This window comes from Periplaneta americana, chromosome 1 (assembly GCF_040183065.1).
Source record: "Periplaneta americana isolate PAMFEO1 chromosome 1, P.americana_PAMFEO1_priV1, whole genome shotgun sequence".
In the NCBI taxonomy this organism is placed as follows: domain Eukaryota; kingdom Metazoa; phylum Arthropoda; class Insecta; order Blattodea; family Blattidae; genus Periplaneta; species Periplaneta americana.
In genome coordinates, this window is record NC_091117.1 from 186,263,170 (window position 1) to 186,288,541 (window position 25,372).

At 32.4% G+C, this 25,372-nt stretch overlaps 1 protein-coding gene across 4 annotated transcripts in view; it reads left to right on the plus strand.

Moving 5' to 3' along the window:
- The window catches only part of krz (beta-arrestin protein kurtz), a 375,435-nt gene extending 357,016 nt beyond the window's left edge, over nucleotides 1–18,419 (plus strand). For all 4 annotated transcript variants that reach the window (XM_069833898.1, XM_069833928.1, XM_069833917.1 and 1 more), the window contains one exon: nucleotides 934–18,419. In XM_069833898.1, coding sequence (XP_069689999.1) covers nucleotides 934–1,021 — 88 coding nt within the window. In that variant the 3' untranslated portion in view covers nucleotides 1,022–18,419. The remainder of the gene's footprint in view (nucleotides 1–933) is intronic.
- The last annotated feature ends 6,953 nt before the right edge of the window (nucleotides 18,420–25,372 follow it).

Genomic DNA, 25,372 nt, shown 5'->3' on the forward strand with positions numbered 1-25,372 from the left:
AGTTGCTACTTCTCGTCACTGGAATTCTCTGCCGCCTGAAGTCAAGGGCTGCCGAACTTTAATTTCCTTTAAATGTAAATTAGAAAAATATCTTATGATGAGTTGCCAGACCTAACGCGTTGCAAATATTTAATGGAATGTGTTCCACTATATTTATTTATATATATATATTTTTTTGGTTTCTTATTTTTATTATCTAAATCGTGTTTATTTATCACTTAACGCGAATATGTATCCCACTGTGTTGTTTTTATTATTATCAATCTATTTTTTGTGTACATTTTATTCAATTGTCGGTTTCTGGTTTAATTATGTAAATCCTACTTAATTGTAATCTAATACTAATATGTATACTAATGTGTTTATTTTTATTTTTACTGTGTACATTTTTTTATTGAATTATTGGCTTCTGTTTTTATGTGATTCGTATTTGATTCTAACAACATTAATATTTATTCCACTATGTATCCAAATCAGGCACCGGAGACGAATAAACCAATGATTTTAAATGGCCCCACAAGTAGAAATCGAGAGGGTTCAGATCAGGTGAGCGTGGAGGCCAAGCAATTAGGCCACCTCTACCTATCCATCGATTAGGAAACTTTCGATCCAAGTACCAAGTACAACACTGAATGTAACCTTCGTCTCGGAATGAACTGTCAGAGTGCCCTCTTAATGTCTCCTTTGACGGCAACGACCTGCGGAAAGAAAAACATTCCGGTGAATTTCAATGTTGTGAAGGCCATTACTCGGAAATGAAGCATTTCCGGACACATGTTGTAATGAACTATTTTGATTGTCTACATGTGGAAAATACATACCTGAAATTATGCCCCGTATTTTTTAAACACCCTGTATAAAAGAAAAAAAAACAAGATCGAAGCTTGCTACTTTCTTCAATGTTAGTGATAAGATAATGTATGCTTTTTGCAGTGACGGAGTAGTTTGTCCAGACCAGGATGATGACATTATTTTTGAAGACTTCGCTCGCTTACGACTCAAGGGAGAGACAGATGCCTGAGTGTTGGGGCTAGGGGCCAGGAGAAGGGTATCTTCTTCTGCTAAGCCACTTCGTACTGAAGTTTACATCACTTGGGAGTAGTGAGAAGATGAACACGATAATCAGGGCTCAAAATTCAACAATCAGAAAGAAATTATGACATTTGTTCTTGAGAACAAATCCACTTTTGATTGTGGTACTTGCATATTGGTCATATTGGCCATTGATTTTGTCATTTGCTTATTAAGAAAGCAGTGTAATAACACGCAGTTGTAAGAAGAAAACAAAATACATGTAGTTTCTAGGAAGTTTTTAAACATGAAACAACAACATGCATACACACATACATACGCACATACACACATATATTTGAAATTTTTCTAATTTATATACAGTTTCATTACGTTAGCATTGTTCTCACCTTCAATCTCTTGTTTGCATTAAATAATATACTAAGAACACTTGAGTCCTGTGCAGTAAGCAACTTCGGTAAAACATGAAAGGAAATATTTATTTTAACGAAATATATTTTTCTCTTTCTGAGTGGTAGTATATTTGCTCTCCGTGTAGCATATAAAATAAAACTATTTGTATATGTATAATGCTGTATTATATTGTATTTGTAATGTATTTGTGTTTATTACTGGACAAGTGAAATGTTATCTTCATTTTACTCAAAGTATACCGAAGTAGAGGTGCCAATTTTAAATGTTTTCCATAACTCAAGTATATTTCTGTGATCTTTGTCATTTAAAATTACTTTAAAAAGATTTTTTGCACTATTTAAAAATCTAATCAAAAAGAATTGTAGTTTATATTTATGGAAGAACTTTCGGTGAATGTAGAATATACTCTGACAAATGTATAAAGGCTTGAATATAACTTTAACATTAGCTACTTTGTGTTGTATTAAATAATGTAATAGCATAATATTGAAGACCAGCCTAAATATATTTTGTTTTTCGAGTAGACTGGTATCTCTGAATTGTAATGCTTGTCCTATGTTACGCACAGTGAAGGGACACTGGCCTATCATTTGTATTGAGTTTAGTTGAATAACATGTAATTTTGAGCCCTGACTGAACTAAAACATACAGGTCCAGACGGTGATGTTGATGTGCTGTGTCCCGTAAGCTAAGATTATGGAAACAAGAAAGAATAGGTTAATATATAAAATAACATAGTGAATTAGATATATTTAAAGATGATAATAGGAGATTTTTGATGTCCCTATGTGGTAAATGTATTTCAATTGTTCACTATATTTGTATTATATTATTCACTTATTTACAAATGTAAAAGAAATTGAAAGCTTTCCTTTATGCTTTTATGACTTGCATTTTTATACTACAGGATTTGTAATTTTTATGGACAGTTCAGGTGAAATAAATTTTGAAACACAGGCGCATATTCATGACCAGTAAGTCATAAAATAGAGTGGAGCACACTTCTGTATATACATTACGGGTTTAATAGAACAAGAAAGAGAATTATAGTGGGCAATGTGCTCATGGAAATAAAGAAATACTCTGCATTAAGTGCAAATAAATGATCACAAAATATATAACCACCTTTCACACAGTGCACAATGAGCTGTCATTAATATTGACTATCCAGTGGAACAAAAATATACAAAATAGTAATAGATCACTTTTACTAGTTTTCTTATACATATACAGAGAGATAATACATCTAGGTAACTAAGAACGCTTAGTTTGTCTATAACTTTTCAAAAGTGGAAATATAACTGTGAAACAGTTCTTCGATCTTACTGTATTTAAGGCAACATAATTTAATCAAGTGCTCATAGTTTAACTTTTTCATTATGCGAAGTGCAAAAAAAGTATTGTTTGTTGGAAATTGTCGATTTTTTTTTAGCATAAATATGTTATTAGTATACTTTAATAAGGAAGTTTTCAAGCTAGGAGCTGTTGTATGACTTATGCTCATACTAATTATTTATGAGTTTTTCCAGAAAAACATTAATGGAAAAATAAAAATAAAAAACATTAATGAAAAAATAAGAGCAATTTATTTAAATCAATGGACTAAAAGAAAACAAAAGGGTATTTGCTTGACATCTGTAATAATTTTTCTTTCAAAGTTTCTCTTGTAATATAACAGACGTGGACAAATTATTAGACCAAATTAATTATATGTGCAACAAAGCTGTATTTATCGGTATAAATAATGAATAAAAATGTATTTTACACAGATATAATGAACAGAATTTTGAGTCTGGAGGTTACTAATATTTTGTGAACATTCCCTTATTCTTTATTAACACGTTGATTTTGTCAGGGATGCTGGAAAGCAAAGTTTGACACTTTCTTTGAATATCATCATAATTTAGCCAGATATCAGACAGTGCTTAAATGAGTCCATGTTTTGTTGTAAGCCTCTTTTTGTTCACTTTCTTCTTCAGTATAGATCACAGATTTTCAGTTTCGTTCATGTCCGGTCTTCTTGCAGGCCGTGGGGGAATGTCTTGTGCAGTATATAATTAAAACACCAGTAGTACCAACTTAGCCAGAAAAAATATACTTAACAATTGGAAAAATATACCAGAAGATGTAAACAATTATATTTACAACAATATAGACTCTGTGAATTATACTGATAGTTGATATGACGAATTATATTATGTTCCAAGAAAAACGTTTTAATCTAATAATTTGTCCACGTCTGTATATACATATTATATGACAGTTCACAATAGTAATTAAGTACAAAAATATGACTCAAATTTAAACCTTGTTCAGGAAAATAACAACTTACTTGACACAGATTAATGTAACACTAATCAAATATAATTCAGAATTTGTACACAATGTGATGTAAAATTTATGTTTCCTCTCAGTGTCATGGATGTTTTACATCAGTACGAAATTTTACCTCCTAATTTTTTTCTCATAAACTTTAATTTCTAGTCTTATAACATTTAAGTGAAATATTTCTACATCTTTCATAAACATCCTGTTATTTTCTATGAAGTTGCCATCATTTTCCATGCACCTGCCGTCTTTGAACGAGATGCTGTATTCCCTTCTGGTAAAAATCCTTATTGTGATTCCAGAAATCAGCACAAACATTTTGTTTCAGCTCATAATGGTGGACTCAGATTTCATCTTCATTGACTTTCTGGACCTACTTTTGCCTGTTTATCAGCACTTTCGATACCCACTGGGGGCAAGTCTTTCTGTAACGGCTATCAAAGCTGTTTTCCAAAGCTTACAACATCATACAGTTCACGTGTTTTGATTCAGCAGTCTTTGATGAGTGCGTCAAATCGATCCTTGTTGCATTATGTCACTGCCATCGCTGGCCAGCCACTTCAAGACTTGTTAACAATGTTCGTTTCTCGGCTTTTGAAGAATCTCGGCCAGTGTCTTACTGTACTGATGTCTACAGTACTGCCAAGGTACACATTTCTTAGACTAGTATAGATCTCATTTCGACTAATTTTCTCTATAATAAGGAATTCAATCACAGTTCTTCATTTGATGCAGATGTCGGAAACATCCACTATCTTGAACAGCTGTTATTTTACTTTAATGTGACGTTTTTCCCCCCTCCCCACATACAAACCCTATTTTACATGAGTATATTAGGGTTGTGACATATTACATTGTCACTCCGTATGGTGAAACTAGAAACATCTTATGGTCACTAAATCAGTGGCGGCTCGTGATAAAATATTATGTGTGTTCCAAAATCGAAGAGAATTTGAAATTGTACGTTTTTAGCCTAATATGAAATGTCATGATTCCAATGCTTCACTGTCAAAAAAAAAAACGTATATAAATTCAAAACAACATATAATAATAATAATAATAATAATAATAATAATAATAATAATAATAATAATAATAATAATAATAATGAAACCTAGTCTTTTTATTTCCAATTTTTCCTGGTAAGCCAGTTTACCCAGCTCTTTACTCTTCAAAATTACTTGAACAGAGTTCATTGTTTACGTTTGTTAAAAATTAATACATAACACAATTTACAAAAGCATATGTTCAGTAATATATTTTGATTCACAACACACTGATACACTATAGCCTAAACCAGTACTGTAATCCCATTCGCATAGATTGATTACTATAAATACATGCCAGTAATATTATTCTTAAATAATATACACTACCATACAGATATTTAAATTCATACCACCATCACATTCAGCCAGCACGTCTTTGAAAGCCAAACTATGCTATATGCCGACATTGAAGTATAATCATTCACAAACTACACTCTCGTAGCAGCACTGTACACACATCCACATAAAGTAAACGTTCTGACAGTGAGATGCTGACATCTGCAGGCTAAAATACAGACTAATTAAATTTCCTCTTCGAGATATAGCAAGTAAACGATAGGCATTGATGCACCTGACATCTGTAGGATAGATTCACTGTTCACTTAATGCTTTGTCCTCTTGACGAGTCATAAGCGGCCAGCGAAAGACAATTTTCTCCCGCGCATGCGTGAAATTTCTGTAACCTTCTTGAAAAGAGCACGGCTTGTACGTGAACTTATGTTGCCAAGTTTACATAAGAAGTTTATGCAAGATGCGGGAAGTTTAAAGTACTTGATCCTGATATTATTCATCCCCACTACGCCAATACGGTATGAAATAATAAAACTAGTCGTGCATTAATGGAAACAAGGTGTTCACGTGCTCTTGTGCTCTTATTGACGCACTGCCACTGCACTAAATGAATATGGCTTGTGAGGTTTCAAAGGAAAAAAAAAGAGTAGGCATCACTTTCATACCAATCTACGTAGAAACATTCAACATATATGTCCCCTTATCTTGCCGGAATAAACACACAGCTCTGAGACATTGAATATCTCTAAATGTATGACCTGGTGTAAAGACTGCCAATGCCCACGCTATGTGACATTAGTCACTCACTGGACAAATGGAAATATGTGCTGATCTTAAACATCTTTCTGCACACACGACTTACTACAGTTGCAAAGATACTTGATTGACTAGTATAAATGAGACTTACCTCCTATGAATTTTTTACTATCAATAAACTTTGTTAATTTTCGTCTGCTGCTGAACTGAAGTTAATCACAAGGGTCCAGAATACAAATAATGAATTGTGCAACAATTACACAGTTTAAACAATTATAATAATAAATTAAAGATTTATAAAACATTATACTTTTTATTGAAATGTTCGTAAAACTAATATTTGACGAGTAAACAATGACGTAGGATGATTGATGTGCTGGTACTAATGCGTATTTCTTTTCTGATATGAAGTCAAAGAAAATAGGTAAAATGTATTTTTTTCGCTAAATAAACAGTGGGATGAATTGGAATGCAATTATTAATTAGAATATATCTTATAATAACACAACAATAAATTTAACGTCAGAAAGCACATAGGCTATAAGAAGTAAATTATCTTGTTAAACATCAAGATGAATATAAAATATTAATTAATTAATTTAAAAAAAAAATAGCCGCCCTAAATATGGGTTCGATAGATCGGCCTAATAATCAATTCACAATGAACAATGATTAAAAACAATTATGTGACAATTTGAAAGACAAAAAAACATTAAGATAAGTTAAATGATAAGAAAACATAGGAAATCATTTACAATAAAAGTTTCTTGGGTACAAATGATTACTAATTAATTAACTACTTAATTGTGTACGGCTATACATTCTTTAAAATTATTATGTAATATTTTAGTGGAGGCAAACTCTTATATTCTAACCTATGGCATCAACTTTGCTTTTATATCAAAATCCTTTGTGTATGTTTACTTTAATTTATGTTCTAAACATATGCCATGAAATTAACTTGAAGATTATAGAAGAAAAAATGTTAAAGTATGAAATGGAATGTTTTGGAATGTGATTTTATTATTTTATCTAAGAGAATAAATAAATGTTGAGGCGAGAAACAAATTTAAATGGAAGAAAAAGAGACACACAGAAGTTTTCAATCATTTTATTTTTATTTCATACATTTTCAATATTATTTCCAGTCATTTTAAATGCACTTCCTTTTTTAACACAGGTTAAGAATATTATGTGAATTAATATATATCAGATCGCAATGTTTTCATGTTAATGTACATTGAAATGGGTTTTTAATCCATAATATGCAACTGTAATTTGTTGGTAAACATATGCATAATGTTTTAAATTCTAACTTGGCATATTGCCTGTAAGGTTATTTGTTGAAGTTTTGTTTTTAAGGGATATTTTCAATAATATTTTCTTTATCTAAAACCAAATAATAGTTTTTTGAATACAGCATTATTAAAAAATACAGTACAATAAATTTTATAACTTTCCTTCAGCAAAATGTTATGCAATCAGAGAGGGAATTGCAGCAATGAATGACATACAGTGGCTCACAGTGTCAGAATGGTACATTTCATGCAATAGTGAACATATTATTACGAGAATAAATACAGTAAAAAATTAATAATATCGGTAATGATGATGATAAAATTGATATGGAGATAATAAAAATTTTTAAAACTCAAGCTCACAATGAAAATGATACAGTCTCTATATTTAAAAGAAAGAAGCTAAGTTATTTATACCTCTGTAAACGTATAATATATTGTTTGTAATCCTTTACTTGTCACAATTTCTTTGGGGCTAACTAGAATAGTTTCTAAATAGACAGTTTTATAATTACTGTTCCTTTTAATTGATTTGGGTCATTATCTTGATAAAATATGAAATTTGTAAGAGCTGACTATAACAATTCATAAGTAATTACGTTTCTTCATTATGACTTCCATAAAATAGTTTTGTCTCTCCTGATTCTGCACAATATACCCACATCATCACATTACCATTGTCGTCAGCTTTAATAGTTTAGTGAATTAATTTGTAGACACTTTATTCAAAGTTTCCTTCACACATACTTACGCCCATCTGACCAAAATACATTATATAACTTATTATATTTTGTCAGTAAACATAACTGTTCCTAGAATTCAGAATGCTTCTGTAAATTATGTTCTGAAAATTCCATTCCAGCTGTTTGATAGTGAAAGTCTTCATTCTATCCACTCTTCCAAGTAAGTTGTTATTTCTTAATAATTTTCAGATAGTTTCCACACTAACATTCTTAATGGTTGCCGACAATGGCAGAAGCATTCCTACTACATACTGTGTAATACTAGTGGTAAAGGATTGCAATAACTCTATCTATAACAGTACAGAACTTCGTATTTTCTCTGGAGCAAAAAAAAAAAAAAAGCGTGAGGAAGACAGTTGGATAATTGCCGATCGGTTAATAGGGTGACGGATAATCGGAATTCTACTGTACTTACATTTTGTTGTTTAGTATTTAGTAATTCATCTATGTAAAATATACAGAAATGATGGAAAGCGATATATATAGAACATACAATTAGGTTAACATTTATTTAAGATACTGATACATATTTAAATTTGCATTAAATTGCTTATTGTATTGTTTTCACTGTAAGCCACTGTAAACTTACTAGTTTGTGTTATTATTTAATAACTTTGAAGTCGCTAATTTCAGAAGTGTGTTTCCACAATAATACATTAAATTCAAAATCTTATCCTGATTGGTTTCACACCTGGAAACGAAAAACACTCAAATCCACTGTCAGAAGTTATGTACAGAAATGATAATGATTTAAATAATGTATTCATTGTCTTTAGGTACAGTAAAATATATATATATTTAGCAAGCACAATATCGAGGTGCATAGTTGTTAGCACAAACTTTTTAACAATGTTTAATTATGGAGGTCTTCTTACATTTATGTTTTGCTGAACATTAATGTTGCGTATAACCAAATGAAGACCATATGATTAAGAAATACCTTTTTTTTTTTTTGCATACAGTTTATAAATGAGCTTTGCTATTGTCACTAAACTTTTTTTATCACACCTTATTAAAGTAGATATTTAGTAGCAGTGTTTATATACATATATACGAAAACAATTTGAAACAAATGAGTCGAGTTGCAGCAACAATTTAAGACGCAAATTTGGTACTTGTCACTCACCTCGTGTAAATGAAGTTATTTTTCCACATTAACTATCGATTAAAGCTGTTCCACTTTTTATCAATAACTTTTTTAGACTAGACGCCAGTTCGGAAGGTGGTCAGCTGCTAGCATTTGCGTCGAGAGAGACAGATAGTGAGAGAAAGGCAATGTACAGCATTGGCACATCGTACTTCACGCGCGCGCTCAATACAAGTAGCTGAGGAGAGAATTTCAATTTTAAAAAGACATTAATGACCTTTGCCGTTGATTACTGCAAGCATGACAAACAAACCTTTTATCAGAACATTATCAAATCTTAAGTTCTATTAATAATGCTTATACCAAGTTTTAAGATTTTTATGTGCAGTAATATATATATATTATTATTATTATTATTATTATTATTATTATTATTATTATTATATCATACAGTTTTAATACGAAATGTATACGGTGTATTACTAGAAAAAATGATACACTATTTAAGTAGAAATTGTATTTAGGTCTATTTCTAGGCGCAAATTATTTTAGCTAGTTAAATACCCTAAAACAATAACTATGAGTACCATGTTATATTGTCACATTTCAGTCACATTTAATATAAATTATGATTTAATAAATATTCAGTACCTAGTTTTAATCAAAGTCGCTGATTCCCTCATCAGTCCCGTCAGATTCTTCAGAGTTGGCTTCTTGAAGGTACATATCTAACTATACGTCGCAGCACACTTTTATTAAAATCATCTAATTCAGAGACTGTTTTTTCACGACGAGGATGTTTTCCAGGAGAACGAAACGTGGCAGTTCCACTCACATTAAAAGATTTGTTTCTTTCACTAACAATTCTTTGCACGGTTCGCAAACCCACACCACATGCTTGTGCAATCGTCTCCTGCGCGTTGGCAACGTTGCGGCAGCACCATGATGCCCAGCAGAGTTCTGCTCATTAATGTTTTTAAAATAATTATAAACCTTAAACACTATTTCCCGTGCCTGCCTGTGCAGTACTTGTCTTTTTATAGTATCTCCTTCCATTTATCTTACACATACACAGTTTATGTTAGTTTTACTTATTCGATGTTTTAAAACACTCACACGTGAAGAAAGTAACTTGAGAAGCTCTTGTTACTGACTGATTCTGATTGGTTCTCCTGCTCAAGCTTGTGACATCACATGCCATACAGGCTACGGCGCATCTAGGAGCCGTCCGCCTTCCGAATTGCCGTCTAGTCTAGAATTATACAAAATTAATCAGATTTCTGTTTGATGAATTGGAATTAAACCCTGACGATTTCGCGCTTAGCTCTAGATATTCAATATAGATGGGATAGTTTTGCTCAATTTGCTGAGTTGATAAACTTTTCTCTATTACTATAATCTCTGCAAACACACACACACACCTAGGGACACCTAACGTGATAAGTGCCTAATCAATGGCATTGAAGGGGAAGATAAGAAATACGTATTTCACGTAATTTTACTTTCAGTTGGGTTAAATTAGTTACACTGAAATTTTTTTCCTTAAGCAATTTATTTTCCAATGCGTCTGAAAGCTGCATTTTCTGTCAAGAAGAGTTCTGCGTATAAAAGTGATTAAAAATATCGAGAAACAAAAATGGAAATGGATAGCTTTTAAACATTTTTAATCAAAACTTGGTCACCTTAATAGAGAATCAATTCATTATTCAGAGAATTGGATATAACAAGAAGAAGAACACTGAAAGAATGGAATATTGTAATATAAAGAAAAGTATAATACCAGTTTCTAGAAATGCCATATGAGGACAGTGTTGGAAAGAAAATGTTATACCAGTGGAAAAGAAAGTAGCAATTAATATATTTTTACATGTACAAACATGTAGAATGACTGTTACGATTACATGAAGTTAAGAGTTTCTTGCACTGTAAGCTATTACAGTATTGTGTATATTGACATGCAAAACGAAGTCATGAAATATTTTACTGATATGAAGCTTGATTTGATTTGTAATTACCATGTACTGTATGTATGAAACTGTATCAGAGTTGTCTGCACATTACAAAGATTTCTGTCAATTATAAGACGCTCTGGTGTTACAGAATGGCATCTGTATATTAAATGGTGTAATAACTCCTGTCAAAGGCCTAGAGAGAAATACGAAGTCATGTCATGAATGTACGCCTATTCTCTCGACCTTTTTCTTTAATGTACTGTATATCTTGAATCTTTCCATGGAGACCATGTTGTCAACAAATGACTAACCAAAGACATTCTTTTTTTGCTGCATTTGTTAAAATAGTGTATAGCATTTGTTTAGTTCAGTTTACTGTAAGTAGTACGAATAGTTTGTCTTACTATATAATACCAAGAGGAAGCAGTCACATGTATTGCATTCCAGTACAGTACCGGTGTTTTATTAAATTACTGTCATTTTGTCACTGAGATAATGGTTTGTTGTTGTTATTATTATTATTATTATTATTATTATTACTACTACTACTACTACTACTACTACTACTACTACTACTGCTACTTCTACTAATACAACTGCTGCTGTTACTTTTACTACTATCACTAATATGACTGCTGCTGTTTCTACTACTACTACTACTACTACTACTGGTACTACTACTACTACTATGACTGCTGCTGTTACTTCTACTACTACTACTGACTGCTGCTGTTTCTACTACTACTACTATTTCTACTACTACTACTACTACTATGACTGCTGGTGTTTCTACTTCTACTGCTACTACTACTACTACTACTATTAATATGACAGCTGCTGTTTCTACTACTACTACTACTACTACTACTACTACTACTACTACTACTACTACTACTACTGTTAATAATATGACTGCTGCTGTTTCTACTACTACTACTACTACTACTACTATTAATATGACAGCTGCTGTTTCTACTACTACTACTATTAATATGACAGCTGCTGTTTCTACTACTACTACTACTACTGTTAATAATATGACTGCTGCTGTTTCTACTACTACTACTACTACTACTATTAATATGACAGCTGCTGTTTCTACTACTACTACTACTGTTAATAATATGACTGCTGCTGTTTCTACTAATACTACTACTACTACTACTACTACTATTAATATGACAGCTGCTGTTTCTACTACTACTACTATTAATATGACAGCTGCTGTTTCTACTACTACTACTATTAATATGACAGCTGCTGTTTCTACTACTACTACTATTAATATGACAGCTGCTGTTTCTACTACTACTACTACTACTAATATGACAGCTGCTGTTTCTACTACTACTACTACTACTACTATTAATATGACAGCTGCTGTTTCTACTACTACTACTATTAATATGACAGCTGCTGTTTCTACTACTACTACTATTAATATGACAGCTGCTGTTTCTACTACTACTACTATTAATATGACAGCTGCTGTTTCTACTACTACTATTAATATGACAGCTGCTGTTTCTACTACTACTACTACTACTACTACTATTAATATGACAGCTGCTGTTTCTACTACTACTACTATTAATATGACAGCTGCTGTTTCTACTACTACTACTATTAATATGACTGCTGCTGTTTCTACTACTACTACTACTACTACTACTACTACTACTACTACTACTACTACTACTATGACTGCTGGTGTTTCTACTGCTACCACTACTACTACTACTACTACTACTACTACTACTGCTGCTGCTGCTACTAAAATGACTGCTGGTGTTTCTACTACTACTACTACTACTACTACTACTACTACTACTACTACTACTACTACTACTACTACTACTACTGGTACTACTACTGCTGCTGCTACTGCTACTGCATTTTATTTTCATTAGAAAATCAGTGTGACTCACTGACTTCTAGTATCGGTATTGTAGCCTATTAATTTAAATTTTTCTACATAAACTCACTGCTTTTATTTATATAGACATGTTTTCATATTAAAGTTCAGAATGAAACTTCCTGTAATTAAAATATACAGGATTTAATGCTAAATGTTCTCCTCCCCTGTGTCACAAGTCATTTTGTTCAGCCATATACTCAACTTTTTTTGTTGCTTTCTAATCTTCATAGACTATTTTTTGTAGTATACATCTCTCTTGAGTAAGTCAAAATCACCTATCACAGTACAGTTCCTCTTCACCTTTTAAGTGCCGTAGGTAATGTTTTAAAAAGTAATTGGATTTATGTCTTTTCAGAAGTTAGTAACCTTTACTCATCTTCTATTTATTTGTTGAAACTTAAAAATTAAGAATTTTCAAAAGGTTTTACACTATTGTTATGTTATGGTTGGCAATGAATTAAAGAAGATTTTTTTGTATCAGTTAAAAGAACTTCGTTGCATGGAGTCCTTATAATGCAGTGTAGTAACACTATGTGATAAAATTTAGTGGTTCTTAACGCACTACTGTTAAAGAAATGTATAATAAAGAATTATATAAAATCTGCTCACAGTTTTTATTCTTCTAGAGATATTTAAGTTTATATTTGTTACACTTGTTTCTGTTGTATAGAAAATTTTATTTTTGAAGATGTCACATTTTTATATATCTTTTTCTGTCAACATTTTCATCGTTGACATTTATAATATATTGGTTAGACATAATGGTCATATGAAACTGTGTGGAGCTCTGCAATAATCACGTTAAAGACAGGTACCTGGTAGGTAGAACAGCAGCAGGTAGTAGGCATACATAACATATAATGTGACACTTGTTGATAATTCGAAGTCACAGTTCACAGTTTTTCATGTAACAACTCTTATCATATTACTGGTTCTGAAAGGCCTATGAGATGTTGAGGCTTCACCCCATGAGACAGTGTGCTCTGAAGGAAACAACCTGATAACTCACTTATGTTAAAGCCTGAGTGAATATCAGGGACGTGGTGCAGCTGGAAGGATTATATCAATGGGAAAAAATCCAGACCCCCATCAGGAATCAAACCCACTAGGTACCTTCCAGACTGTTGTGTAGTACTGAGATATAATAATATTGCAGCTAACTTTGTTTGTTTATTCCCTGTATTTAATGTTACAAATGATCAATTTCTTTAGTCGACCTGGTTGACGACTTGGTATAGCGCTGGCCTTCTATGCCCAAGGTTGCGGGTTTGATCCCAGGCCAGGTCGATGGCATTTAAGTGTGCTTAAATGCGACAGGCTCATGTCAGTAGATTCACTGGCATGTAAAAGAACTCCTGCGGGACAAAATTCCGGCACATCCGGCGACGCTGATATAATCTCTGCAGTTGCGAGTGTCGTTAAATAAAACATAACATTTAACATTCAATTTCTTTATATTGTACAGAATTGTGTTTTAATTTTTACTGCAGAAAGATGTTCAGTACTATGGAACAAAAAATATACGATACCATTTATTTTGTATGTATGTTACTTAATGAATTTACAAGCTTCTCAATTTTTTTAACAAGCTTTCTTATGTGAAAACACACTCGCTTATTTATTTACTTACTCACAACAACAACAATAACAATAATAATAATAATAATAATAACAACAACAATAACAGGAATAAGAACCCAGAACTAATTAATTTTAAAGCCTGAAGAAATGCTTTGTGTACTCTAAATTAAATTTTATAACTTTGAAGAACTACTGCCGGAATCTCTTCAGCTTTATAGATATGAAAATACTTTAGAAAAGATTCACCTTATGTTGATGTTGGATGAAAACCATTTAGAAGTCGCAATATATAAATATGATTGAGAGAGAGAGAGAGAGAGAGAAAACAATATTTAACGACAGTTTGCATGTAGAATTCTGGGTTGTCTTCAGATATTGCAGAGGCAAAGAATGTCAGTGTTTCTGATTACTTTGATATAAATACTGTAGGACCGAATACTTCTATTACGTTCATTTTCTATGTAATGTTTTGATTGAGCTAGAAGTTCAGGCGCACAATTGTTTATATTTGTGTTGATGGTTGAGCGTGGTGACATTGAATTCATGTGATTGCTTCCTTAATTATTCAGATTTGTTGAAGTTTGAGGAAAATCTTTTTCCCTTGCTGTATGAAAATGAAAGGAGAGGCTTTATAATGCTTTACTACAAGTAATTATGCCAGTTTGACATTTTGCTAAGGAAATTGTTTCTACAAAATCACTTTTTAATATAAATGTTCATAATAACTTTTACACTGCCTGCTGAACAGATTACATCAATCTCTCTGTTGGATCTGATATCAAGAGCTATTCTCCAGAACTGAACATCATAATGTTTGATGTCTCTATCTATGCGACACGGTAAAAATATAAAAATATCTTGCATCAGAAAAGAATGCCTCTTATATAGAAATTCAGTTACAGTTTTATTAAAGGCAGGTAATATGACTTTTACAAATTACGAACCTTGAGGAGATCAAGTGTAATCAATCTGCCAGAAACGTTATCAGTACATTTTCAAGTTGTGAAAATTGTTAATTGAATCCATTAATTAGCCTTCTATACTGTAATTAGTATATGGTACCAGTATGGATATGTGTAAACAATTCTATTTCCTAATCGTGCACATTTGAAATTTGAAGGAATATAAATATGTTCCTAAGTGATAAACAATCTTAAATACAAACTAGGTAATGATTATGCTTAATTAATAATTCCCAGGTTTACTGTTTACATAGTTAATTACTTTCACCTCATTTCATATTGTTTACAAACTAATGGACAAAAAGATTTCTTGATATGTTAAATATGCGCTGTGTTCATATAGAACAGTGGTCGTCAGCACTCGCTGAAATGTGCAAAGGGTACGCGGTGCTGTCCCATGTGCACCGTCGTGCAACAGGGAGAGATAGAGAGCATACCCACTAGCAGCTACGGAGTGCACCCTAGTGCACTACGTTTTCTGTGGGTAAGAGAGGCTAGCCCCAGCATGCTTTGAGTTGACGACCCCTGATATAGAACTTCATACAGGTTCATTTGTGAAAACTGTCCTGTCTTATTTAAAACCAATATGTTCCTTATCTGGAGCAAGTAGTAAAATTTTCAAGTAACCTAGGGCATTCTGTGGATTTTAAGCAAAATCTGATAACATTATTATTCATTGTATTAAAATATCCAACTATAATTGAAATTGTTGCTAAAAAATAGATTTTCTATTTTACGTGTTACTGAAATTTGTTCTGATAAAATATTTTGTTTTGGAATCGACATTTCTAATTAAAGTTTGGAACTTATATATGCCTCCATTTATCTGCAGGAAGTTTTAAGTTGTGTTTGGTCTCTCCATGACACGACTCAGTTCCTTATAGACAGATTTTGAGAGATCGTTTGATGTATTAAAGGTAATTTATCGAGGAAGTCGATGTTTAGTTAACAACTATTTTTACATAATCTCTGAACTATTATGTGCTATAGATGTAGATAAATTTACAATCTCATAAAGTCCACACCTGTGGAGTAACGGCTAGCGCATCTGGCCACGAAACCAGGTGGCCCGGGTTCGATTCCTGGTTGAGGCTTTTTCCGGGTTATTCCCTCAACCCAATATGAGCAGATGCTGGGTAACTTTCGGTGCTGGACCCTGGACTCATTTCACCGGCATTATCACCATCTCATTCAGACGCTAAGTAACCTAAGATGTTGATAAAGCATCGTACATTAACCTACTAAAAAAACCAATCTTATATTTAGTGCATATTGATAAACCACATTTCCACCTAATAAGCTGGTATGTTTTAGAACTGAATACTTTGGTGTGACAAAACTAAGTGAATATGTGGTTCTGTAAACACAAAACCATTGTTTAATTACTGTTTTGTAAAATTGAAAGTAGCGAAACTGCAGTAATGATTAATTGAAAATCTTAATGTTTACAAATACAATTATTTAGATTCCATAAATTTAATCATTATTGAGAGTGAAAATGAAAGTGCTCTCTGAAGTATCTGACAGAAGGTCCAGGTTTTAAATTGTTTGACCGTCTGTTCAAATGCTAACATAATTTGAAAATAATCACTGGTACTTTAGATAATTACACTTTCATATCATCTGCCTATAGCAATTGAAGACATTACAAAAAACAGTCCTAGTCACTTTTAACGAAATTGAGTTAAGGACACATTTGCTACTATTTCAAATGTTTATAGACTCCAAAAATGACACATGTCAGGCGCAATAGCCACAAGGATAAACACAATTTGTACGGAAGCAGCTGACATGTGTTTTTCTATTTATTTTTATTGTTTTCTTGAAAAATAGCAATTTTGACAAGGATTGTTTTTGTAATAATGTGTTCAATTTTGATGTATAAATGAACAGATTTCAGAGACAAGACTAATTTTGCTTACATTTTCAAACTCCAGGGAATCAAATCTTCCTCAAACTTATTTTTACTTGAAGTTGAAGCACACTGCTTGACGCAAGCTTGAGGGCACACATCAGTATAATTTTTACGCTGTGTATAAACCCCATTTCTTGTTAATATTCTGTATTATAACTTTACTTTTTTGTGTGTGCTACGAAATATTGTTACCTCAGTATAAATAACATTGTACCATTTTATATAAGTGTTTTTCAGAGCTGACTTTTACAGCAATGAAAATAAAGCATTATAGTCAACATTGTTATCCTCTCAGCATTTACTTTTGACTTGATTAATTAATGTACTGATTTCAAACTTTTTTCTGAATACATCGTTTTTGCCAGATAATAAATCTGTCAGTTAAACTCAAAGTATGTAGCAAAAGACGTATTGGTTAACATTATTATGATTTGCTAAAATATAATTACAGATCTTGACACCTCAGCTCATTGTCTTCGTTCCGAATTATGTTTGTGTCATTATCTAGAAATTGTGACTTCTTGATTCAGATCTATAGTGGTTGGTAGTTTGTTATATTTTGATTATTTTTCATGTTCGGAAAAAATCCAAAGAGAGAGATTAATAGTACAGTGCAATCATTTTTTACAGGAATTGTTCCCAAAATCAAGAATATTTAGATAAGAAGTGGTAAGGATGTTAGAAACAAATGAAAAATTTCAATATGGATGTGTGCAGTGTTGAGACTGAAATCACATTTGGAAGCTTTTTTTGTGAATGAAAATGCTACCGAAAAAACTATGAGGGGTAGTGTGCTCAGTTCCATTTTTCAATTCTGGAGTTTATATTCAGATAGTATAAATGCTAAGACTTCTTTCACTTGTTCTTTTCACCTTTCCATTATCATGCCTCAATCACATATACACGAATAGTTTGTGCTGTTTGAAGAATCATTAAGTAGAGTAATAAATCGATGGAATATTCAGTTATTAAATTTTACGAATCTCATAATATATGTGTATATTTGAGGAGTCATTCAGTTTGAAAAAAAAAAAAAGAAAGGAAAAAATTCATCAATTCATTAAGGCTCATTCACAATGAAAATTAAACATAACGTAAGCATTAACTTAAGAATGTAAACGTTACGGTAAAATCAAGAAGTCATACCATCATTCACAATGGGGACATAAACATAACCACAAACATACTTGGTAACCACGGAAACATAACAACGACGCCATTTCCTCATATTCTGTCGTATACTTCAGCACTCCACAATTGTGTTCTGTTTGCAAATCACGTAAGCATAAGCTTGAAAGTTTGGAGTTTGCAAACTTTCATGTTAACATCTTACGGTAATTTTTATGTCAATGCTTATGTGAATCATTGTGAATGATCCCATTTGGTAGCCTGCCCGCAAACTTCTGTGTTTATGTTACAGTTGTCGTTCTGATTTCTACATGCATATGAGGACTCATATTCAGAATGTCTTCTAAAATATTTCCCTTTGGTGCAGAATACGAGAACATAAAGTCACAATTTTCAGGAAATGACGTGGTTATATTTGCATTTAGATTGTTCATGTGAGGATCTAAAATTACGGACTAATTGTCAGAGTACTTTTATAAACTCTAAAGATAATTTTTGTACATAATGTAATTTCTAAATGTTAAGATTTAAGATGTGTAAAACAAGTGTTGCCAGAGATATATGATTCATTATTTGCTAAGCACGAGAGAGTGGCTCTTATAAAAAATTATTTTCCCCCTCTCCCAGTTCACTTTTTCCAGAATAACTGAGAATTATTAATATTGCAGATATAACAGTAATTAGAAATATTGGTAGAAATAAAATTGGTTATGCTAATACTGCAGCGTAAATAATACATCTCATTTAATAATACTGTTGGCACTTTATTATTATTTAAAAAACAAGTTGTCTTTGTTGATTTACAATTTTTATTTGTTTTATAATTTTGCTGGTTAGTAACTCCTGTTTTTATTACAATTTTATATTATATAAATTAATTATTTATATAAGATAAACTACGGATGGTGATGCAATTACAATATTGAAGATAAATGAAATATAATCAAATCCAGAAGAAAAGAAGAATTGAAGTAAGAAAAGATGATAGTAAAATAGTGGTTAGGAGCTGCGGAAAGAAAGCTGTCCCTTTGTTCTATTCACATTGGTTATATTACATTATATTACGTATTTGTTATTACTGTTAATTACACTGATTCATGAATTTCCAAATGTATAACGATTCAAAAATCGTGAAAATATAGTGATACTGCTTCAGAAGAGGGGGAATTAAAATATTCTGTGTGTGCACCTGCCTATGTGCCACATTAATATAACACCGGAGTAAGAATGTATTGTGACATTCTCTCTTGTTGTTCACACATTGTCCATTATTTTCGACTAAACATTTCAATTCTGGCAACACTTTGTCCTTTATAAATTACACACTTTAAAGTTTTCTCTTGAACAACAATGTGTGAACCAACCATTATCTGTGACGTTCAACTCCACTATAAACTTGGAAATTAAATTCAACTGGTCAATATAAGTATTATTTGCCGCATTTTGTTGAATAACTATAACAGTATTGTAATAAAACTATGATTTACTTTACAATTATAAGAACTGTTGTCTGTACCCTTGTATATTAATACACATTGACTAGGGCTGGGGACGAAGTGGTTCGGTTTGGAGCAGTTACTGTGACGTCATTACTCGGTTGAACCGAGTACAAATTTGTGGCGGCAGATTTAAAATTTAGATAGATTGAGTCGATTTTAGAACGTACTTTGAAAGTGAAACCAAACGTGTTTCAAAAGCGTTGTAGTAAAGCGCTTTCGCTTTGCCAATTGACGAGAAAAAAGTGCTTCTCTTCATTGCAAAATGGCGGTTGTAAATTTCACTTGCGTGATTACAACTATTTGCAGAGTTATTTTGTATGAAAGGCCTATTTAACTTTCAGTGTTGTTATATATGACAGACGAAATAAAATTGATAATAGTACATTATGCAACGAGCCTATAATGAAGGTAATTAAGAAGTGAGTATGGATATTTATGAAACGAGCGCAAGCGAATTTCATAATTTTCATTCGAGCTTCTGAATTACCATTATAGGCGAGTTTCATACGACTTTTTATGCTCGACCATATTTCTAACTTGATATTATTAATTTTAATTGTATCTGACCTTCAGCAATGTTCCGTATGTTGTGAGATGTGCGCAGACGCGAAAGTATTGATTTTTTCCGAAGAACAGATGTCCACATTGACCTTGCTAGGCCATAAGAACCTACAGAGATAACATTGAAATTAAATTAGACATTGAAAAACGAGATGACAAATTGAATTTATTTGAATATTATTTACAATTAACGCTAATTATTATAGTAACAGAACATAACCTTCTGCGACAGTATTGGATTTCCAGCCTCCGTGACCTTTCGCTAATTCTCTTTCGATTGCATATCCGAGAATAATCGATACTTGCGGTTTTATAACGGTAGAAAGCTGACGTGTCATTGGCTGAACAGTTGTAACCTGAGTCGTCATTGGCTGAAAGACCTGACCTTTAATGAGTAGGTGTACTTTAATGACATGCATTAAAGCTCTGCTACCAGGTGTATAATTACTACGTTTCGGCATGGTCGAGCATAAAATAATTTATAATACTAACAGGTAGTCTAATAAATTAACATGTGATGTAAACGGTAAACACTGCAGCTAATTAAAAAATAAGATAGAAAAAAGCGGGCTCCATGAAGCGCTGCCTAAAACACTTAAAAATAACACACAGAATTATTTGCTATTACGGAAAGTGGATAAAATAATCAATAAAACATGGAATCTTAAACTGAAGAACATAATATTTATTTATTTTATAACATTATTAGTCTTCAATACAATCATGTTATCTTTGGTGAAGAGTAATATTATTGATAAATTAAAGTAATTAGGTAACATAATTCGTAGAAATAAATAAAAATAAAATTATGACTGATGAGATAACACAAATCCAATAAGCACAAATAGAAGAAAAATATAAAATGCACTTCTTTTTTTAACATATTTTAATATTAATCAAACACTCTAATATGATGATGATGATGATAATAATAATAATAATATTATATTATAATGTATTATTATTATTATTATTATTATTATTATGTATAGTAATATGTTCAGACTGTCAATGTTCATTAGGTCCACTTGACAGGTCATACAATAGGATGAACTCCTCTTCAATACTAGAGGCCTTTCAGCCCGCCTTGGGGATAAGGAAATAATTTGTCCTGCAGCAGAAAATACTTAAATACAACAGTACCTACGTTGTTGTCTGCTAGAATTAAGTAAAACACGTGAACTCTGTTTGAACGTTTGAGCTGACCGGTAACGGCTACGGTTAACCGAGTAACTTCGGTGCTCCGCTGCCAAGCACATAAACCGATAGAACCGAGTAACTCAACAGTTCTACTCGCTCCGTCCCCAGCTCTAACATTGACCCATACTCCTTGTCTGGTTAAAAAAAAAAAAAAAGAGAGAGAGAGTAAATTTGAAAAAGCTGCCTTATAGTAAATTTAAATCTCAAATATCTCTTAAAATAAAATTTATCGTAATATCAGTTTAATCAGGTTTTGTATGAGAAGCCCTGATATATCAAAATTCGAATATGAAATTCTGAGAACCGAAAAGTTTTGAAAACCTAAAGTTATCTTTCAATACCATTGCCACTTTCTCTACTCTGACATTTTTTCAGCAGTTATAAAAATAAATTATGGTTTTTTTAACGACACTCGCAACTGGCGAGGTTATATCAGCATCGCGGTGTGCTGGAATTTTGTCCTGTAGGAATTCTTTTACATGCCAGTAAATCTGCTGTATGCCATAGGAGACTGGTCTATGCTATACCTGCGATGAGATGAGTTGCCACAAGGTAACTGAAGCTCCTAGAGAAAATCTCTATGTTATCCGGATCATGAGCTTCAAATAATATTCAAAACAATTTTTGTTAAAAAAAAATTAACAAAATAAAGAAGTCATAAAATTTCTTTCAACAAAAAATAAAATACATTTTAAAAAAATTAACCAGAATGGCTATCGAGCCACTCCCCTTCCTCTCCTAAGTCACTCCCGAGTCACTCCATTTTCGCTCCCGGTTCACTTGAGTCGCTCCATATTAGCTCCCATTCACTCCAAATTCATTCCTGAGTTACTGCAGATTCAATCTCTCGTCACTCCAGAATGGCTCTCGAGCCACTCCCCTTTCCCTCTTAAATCACTCCTGAGTGAACCCGGTGCACTTCAGTCACTCCATATTCACTCCCGAGTAAAACCCGATTCACTCCCGTTTCACTTCTAGGTCATGCTCCATTCATTGCTTAGTCACTCCAGAATACTCCATATCAGCTCTCATGCCACTCCCGATTCACTCCAAATTCACTCCTGAGTTACTGTATATTCACTCTCGAGTCATTCCATAACCGCTCCCCATTCACTCCAGATTCAATCCATAGTCACTCCAAATTCACTCCTTAGATACTGCACATTCACTCCCGATTCAATCCCTAGTCACTCCAAATTCACTCCTGAGTTACTATAGTTTCACTCCCGATTCTCTCGTAAGTCACTCCACATTCACTTCCGTATCAGTCCAAAGTCACTCCATATTCACTCCCGTGTAACTTCTGATTCACTCCCGAGTAACACCAGATTCACTCTCATTTCACTTCTGGGTCATGATCGATTCACTCCTTAGTCACTTCTCAGTCACTCCAAATAAATTGAATTAAAAAAATTGTAATTTAAAAAAGTTAAAAATTAAGTAATAAGAAAAAATGCTAAACAAACAAAATTAAAAAAAAATAAATTAGAAATTGAAAAAGTAAAAATTTTCCAAAAAATAAAGCAATGAAAAAATAAAAAAAAATAAAATAAAATTTAAAAGATTCCCAAAAATTAAAAAAAAAAAAAAAAAAAAATTAAAAAATTTTTGGAAAATAGAATTTTGAGAAACATAAATTAAAAAGAAAGAAATTTCCAAAAAAAAAATAAAATAAATTTTACATAATAAATAATAAAATAAATTTAAAAATATCCAAAAAAAATTAAAAATTTTCTGAAAATTAAAGTATAATTTTTTTTTTAATTTTAATTTTTTTTTTTTCGAAATAGTATGTTTTAATTTATATTATTTCTTGGAATTTTCTCTTTTTAATTTATTTTTCTCAAAATTCTCTTTTCCAAAAAAATGTTATGTTCTTTCTAATGTTTTGGAAGTATATTTTAATTTTTTTTTTTAATTTTAATTTTTAATGTTACTTTAATTTATAAAAGAAATTTCAAAAAATGTTTGAAGTTTCAGCAGTTTCAATAGTCTATAGCGCGATAACATGCATAACAGAACTGAAGCCTGTATCGAAATGAACGGCCACCATTTTAAAAAATGTGTTTAAATACCCTTATTATGATTATTTTTCAATTTAACTTCATTCTCTTTAGTGTACGATTATGTGCTGTAAACAGTATAATATACACTGGATAATGAATACGTTCACGTGGACAGCTTAGTTCGTGAGTAAAAACACTTACTATTAATACTGTAAGCTTACTGTATTTTGATTAAACAAAAACCCAATGAAAATTATCAAACTCAAAAGCGTGATATTTTCTAGTTTACGTAAATGGATTAACTACTTTTCTTCCCTCCTATACCTAATAAAATGATTTGTTTGTATATTACGCCATTATCATCGAACTCCAGTCGTGGAAGGGGGTAGCAAACGGCGTTGATCACGAGGCTTGGGATGATTTTTTTGCATTTTTCGCGATAGTTGCTAGCCGCTTGGAGCGCTATGAGCCCTAGGAACAATAGACTGCCACTGACATCGTGATCTAGTACAGGTCGTATGGCAGATCATGTGACTCGCTTAACCTGATCACGAAGCGCGGCGTTTCAATCATAAAAATTTGTTGCAATACATAAAGAGTAACATATATTACTCTAAAATGTAGTGTAATTGCATTAATAAAATTTAAAGCAATGATTATGAGACACTTCAGACATAATTATCTTGCGAGTTAAGGTGTAATATTATTTTTAGTGTGAAAATTACGTTGTTCGTATGTGTAATGCCTTTATTTCGATTAAATATTGCGAAATTCTTGTACATTCATTTATGCACGATTCAATAATTTTCAGTTGCACCGCACGGATATTTAGATATGTTGAAATTATAGCTACGTTTACTGTCCCAGTTGCCCCTTTCTGTCTTCTTTTAGTGGGCTCCAATGCCCTGCCATTCATATGGAATATAGGTTATGTTTACTATATTTAACTTATATTCCTATATTCGCAATTATACATTACTAGTGGCTTGTGCAGTAAATGCTGCTTACTAAGTTCATTAAAAGTTCAAATTAAATTTTTTCAAATTTATTTCCAATGAAGAATACCAGACATTTTTTAAGTTATTTGCTTCCATAATAATGAAACATAGGCCTACCCCTCTGAATGGTTTTCTTCATGCTAAATACTTTTTATTTAACCTATACATCTTCAGTTCTTGAGTTCCAATGCGAAAAAGCAAGTAACAATGTCAGAACGATCAGTCGGTTTTACATGCGGGAGTGAAGCAGTAGCTCTTTCAGGTTATTATGGATTCTAGGTTAGAGTTATGAAAATATCCTCCCCTCTGCCCTCTACTCTCATGCCCTCTGCCCTCATGCTCTCTGCCCTCACGCCCTCTGCTCTCATGCCCTCTGCCCTCATGCCTTCATACCCTCTGCACTCATGCCCTCTGCCCTCATACTCTCTGCCCTCTACCCTTATGCCCTGTGCCCTCATGCATCATTCCCTCTGCCCTCATACCCACTGCGCTCATGCCCTCTACCCTCATGCCCTCTGCCCTCATGCGGCGCTCATGCCCTCTGCCTCTGCTCTGATGTCCTCTGCCCTCATACACTCTGCCCTCATGCCCTGTGCCCTCATGCCCTGTGCCCTCATGCCCTCTGCCCTCATACCCTCTGCCCTCATACCCTCT